The 3,836-nt window shown below is 34.9% G+C and overlaps 1 protein-coding gene across 1 annotated transcript in view; it reads left to right on the top strand.

Moving 5' to 3' along the window:
* Window positions 1-1,201, top strand: part of LOC106870532 (BTB/POZ domain-containing protein 16) — a 243,135-nt gene extending 241,934 nt beyond the window's left edge. The window contains exon 18 of the mRNA XM_052972597.1: window positions 986-1,201. Coding sequence (XP_052828557.1) covers window positions 986-1,201 — 216 coding nt within the window. The remainder of the gene's footprint in view (window positions 1-985) is intronic.
* Window positions 1,202-3,836: the final 2,635 nt, after the last annotated feature.

Raw genomic sequence — 3,836 nt, 5'->3', positions numbered from 1 at the left:
TGAATATATATACATATGTATGAGTTAACCACATAAAAGTAGTGTTAGAAAAGATGTTTACTCCAATTTTTAGAAGCTGTTTCGTAATATGTTTGGTTTCATCAGCGATGCTACATCACTCAACAAATACACACACACACACACACACATACAAACACACACTCACAAATACACACATATAATGACTTCATATTTAAATATTCCTACGTTATATAATGTTAGCATCGTTAACTATAAATGGTACTACATTATATACGATTAAATAAATATATGATATATATTCTCTATACATAAACATAAACCTCTTATTCTATGTATAGAAACACACGCATACACACACACACACATATTAATATAGATATAGGCATGCACATTTTTACGCTTATAAAGTATTTTATGTCACAGATACACATCCACACATAATATTGCATATTTATACAAGGTATGGATATAGAACCATAAACTTAGGAGAGTAGGAAAGATGAACAAATTCAATGATAGAATGTAGAAGGTATCTCTTACTGTGTGGCTGGCTCCTTCTGTCAACAGACTACACTTTCACACATTTAATTCTTTAATGAGTTATAAATGTTCATCTTCTGGAAATGAACTCTCGACCTCTACATCACATTTGCTTGTTCCAGAGCTGGGTCACGTTTACGTAGTTGCACTGTTTATTAGTAACAGTAAAATAATAATATGAAGCTTAATAATATTAGTTTTGCAATAATTTTCTCTTGCTGACAGGAATATTTTCCAGATTAATCTAGTCGAGCCTTAGGAATTAGACTAGCAATCACTTCGCTTAGCTATCACGGTTATTTACTATGTCGCTGAAGTTCAATCACAGACCCAGTGGCCACAGATTAGTTAATCTAGTAGTATGGAATATGTAATTCAATCTAGTTTCGACTCAGATCACACTAAGTATACCAATCACTTCGGTTTGTCGTAGAGAATATATTCCAAATAAATTTGATTTCAGATTCTCGTCACTCATTCACCTAGTCAACCATTGTCTCAATCTGCTACCTTGTTACTCCTAGAATTTAGAATGTTTCTATTTATCACAGGCTATGTTGAGAACGAGACATTTGGCGCGGCCGTTTTGGCGCTGCCTATTTGGCGTCAGTCATTCGACGCTGACTCATCTAACAGTAAACGTCTTAATATTCGGGCTTTTTTCTCCTTATGTTTATGAGGAAAATGAAAGCATTTATGTGACTCAAGTTCAATTTACACTTAGCAATGTCTCTTTTTCTCACATGCACATTCACTCTTTCTCTCTCTCTCACTGTGTCTCTGTCTGTCTGTCTGTCTGTCTGTCTGTCTATCTCTCTCTCTCGCACGTGTGAGCTTGCGTGTGCGCGCATACCTCCAGTGCCAAAAAGTACTGTTGCTAAGTAAGATGGATACCCAAATCGTCACCGTCTATACAACCGCGCGCTATCGTCTCATCCCAGGCTCTGTGTGGGGGATTAAGTGCTTATATGTTTGCATGTGTGTAAGTGCTTGTGTTTATTCATATACAATGTGTAAGAAGGTGAATGTATGTAGAGGCATGAACAAAACGTTAACAAATTTACTTCGTAGTCATGAACAGCAACATTGGATTCTCCGGCGAATCCATCACGGGAAGATGTCTTACACCAGTGTTTCTCAAACATTCTTTTACCTTTGGGGTCCTTCTGATTCCTATTTTACTCGGATGGACTCTCATAGTCATTCGATGTATGACAAAAAATCCTTTTTTTATATTTATAGCTAAATATTGGTTTCTAATTTTAGCAAAAGGTGAGTAATTTCGAAGTAAGGGCTAAATCGATTAAATCTACTCCTGTGCTCAATTGGTATTTATTTTATCGACCCTGAATCGATGAAAAACAGAATCGACCCCGGCAGCCATTTGAACCTAGGAGGTAAAGCCGAACGAAATGCAGTTAAGCATTTTCCGCTGTGTGCGCTAACGAATCTGAGAACTCGCCGCCTTTTTATCACTAAATATTATATTGTTGTAATATTTTGTGTATTCAAATTCCGCCGAACTCGACTTTGACTTTCAACCTTTCGGGGTCGATAAATTAAGTACCATCTGTGTACTGGGTCGATCTAATCGACTAAGTCCTTCCACCCAAAATTTCAGGACTTGTGCCTAGAATAGAAAAGAATGTGTATTGAAAGGAGGCGAGCAGGCAGAGTCGTTAGCAGGCCGGGCGAAATGCTTAGCGGCATTTCGTCTGTCTTTACGTTCTGAGTTCAAATTCCGCTGCGGTCGACTTTGTCTTTCATCCATTCGGGGTCGTTAAAGTAAGTAGCAGTTATGTACTGGGGTCGATCTAAACGACTGGCCCCCCCTCCCCCAAAATTTCGGGCTCTGTGCCTAGAGTAGAAAAGGACATTTTGTGTATTGAGGTACAACCACTTTATTGCACATAAATTTTTAAACAGAAAAATCTTAATTGGACATCTCTCACCGCCTAGGTCATATGGACCCTGTTTCAGAAACACTTATACGACAACCTCAGAACGGTCCAAGCTTACGTGGTTCCTCTGCATGACATATGTGACTCTCTAAGTGATTCCTTTCTCTAAGAATTATATTAAGTGCACATCAGCCTGTGGAGTACACAATCATTTGCAATGTAACGCAAGGAGCATTGAAGTTCGTCTGTTGCACGAATCTCTAGAAAACCCATTGTTGATCGAATAACGGGAATAACTATCGCTAACATCGTTTCACTTGTAGATGCCCTCTACCTCTGTAGCACATTCAACTCGATACAGGTAGCGCCCGCGTGAGTATATATATATATATATATATATATATATATAAATATATATGTGTGCGTGTGTGTGTGTGTGTGTGTGTGTGTGTGTGTGTATGTTTGTGTGTAGGTGTGTGTGTGTGTAAGTGTGTATGTATATTGTATATATGTGCATAATATATGTAAATATATTTGTATATATATATGCTTATGTGTATATATAAGTATGCATGTATGGTTAATACACACACACACACACACACACACACACACACACACACACAGACATATATATATATATATATACATATATGTATGAGGCATGCATATATGCATATATATATGGATATATTCCGATATATACACACGTATATGTGTACATATATTTGTGTAAATACAATTATATATATATATATATATATTCACACTATGAAAATATATATATATATATATATACAAACGTACCTACATACATGCATACATACATTACAGAGATGCACACGTAAATTATTTAGATTCGCCAAGAACGAAGAAATCAGGTAGAAGTTATGAAAGCTAAAAGAAAAACAAAATATCAAAAGTGAAAAATAGGAAAGTGAATCTAGCGAAGTAGAAAAGTTAATATAGCATAAAGTAAAAGACTCGTATTCTATGGACATAGTAACAATGCCGAATAATAATAATAATAATAATAATAATAATAATAATAATAATAATAATAATAATAATAATAATAATAATAATAATAATAATGATAGTAATGACGATGATGATGATGACGTTGATGATGGTGATGATGGTGGTGATGATGATGAGGATGCTGATGATAATTGAATAAATGTGAAGTGCAAGATAACTATGAAAACTGAGTATCAGTTAATATATATATAAATGCTTATACACACACTCATACACACGCACACAGACACACACACATACGTATATGTGCATGTGCATATATATATATATATATATATATATATATATATATATATACATGTGTAAACATACGTATATACAATGTTATATATTCGTAGATCTACATTTGAAATCGAATATATATAAATATAT

Source organism: Octopus bimaculoides, chromosome 14 (assembly GCF_001194135.2).
Source record: "Octopus bimaculoides isolate UCB-OBI-ISO-001 chromosome 14, ASM119413v2, whole genome shotgun sequence".
NCBI lineage: Eukaryota > Metazoa > Mollusca > Cephalopoda > Octopoda > Octopodidae > Octopus > Octopus bimaculoides.
This window is presented reverse-complemented; position numbering and strand designations above follow the sequence as displayed.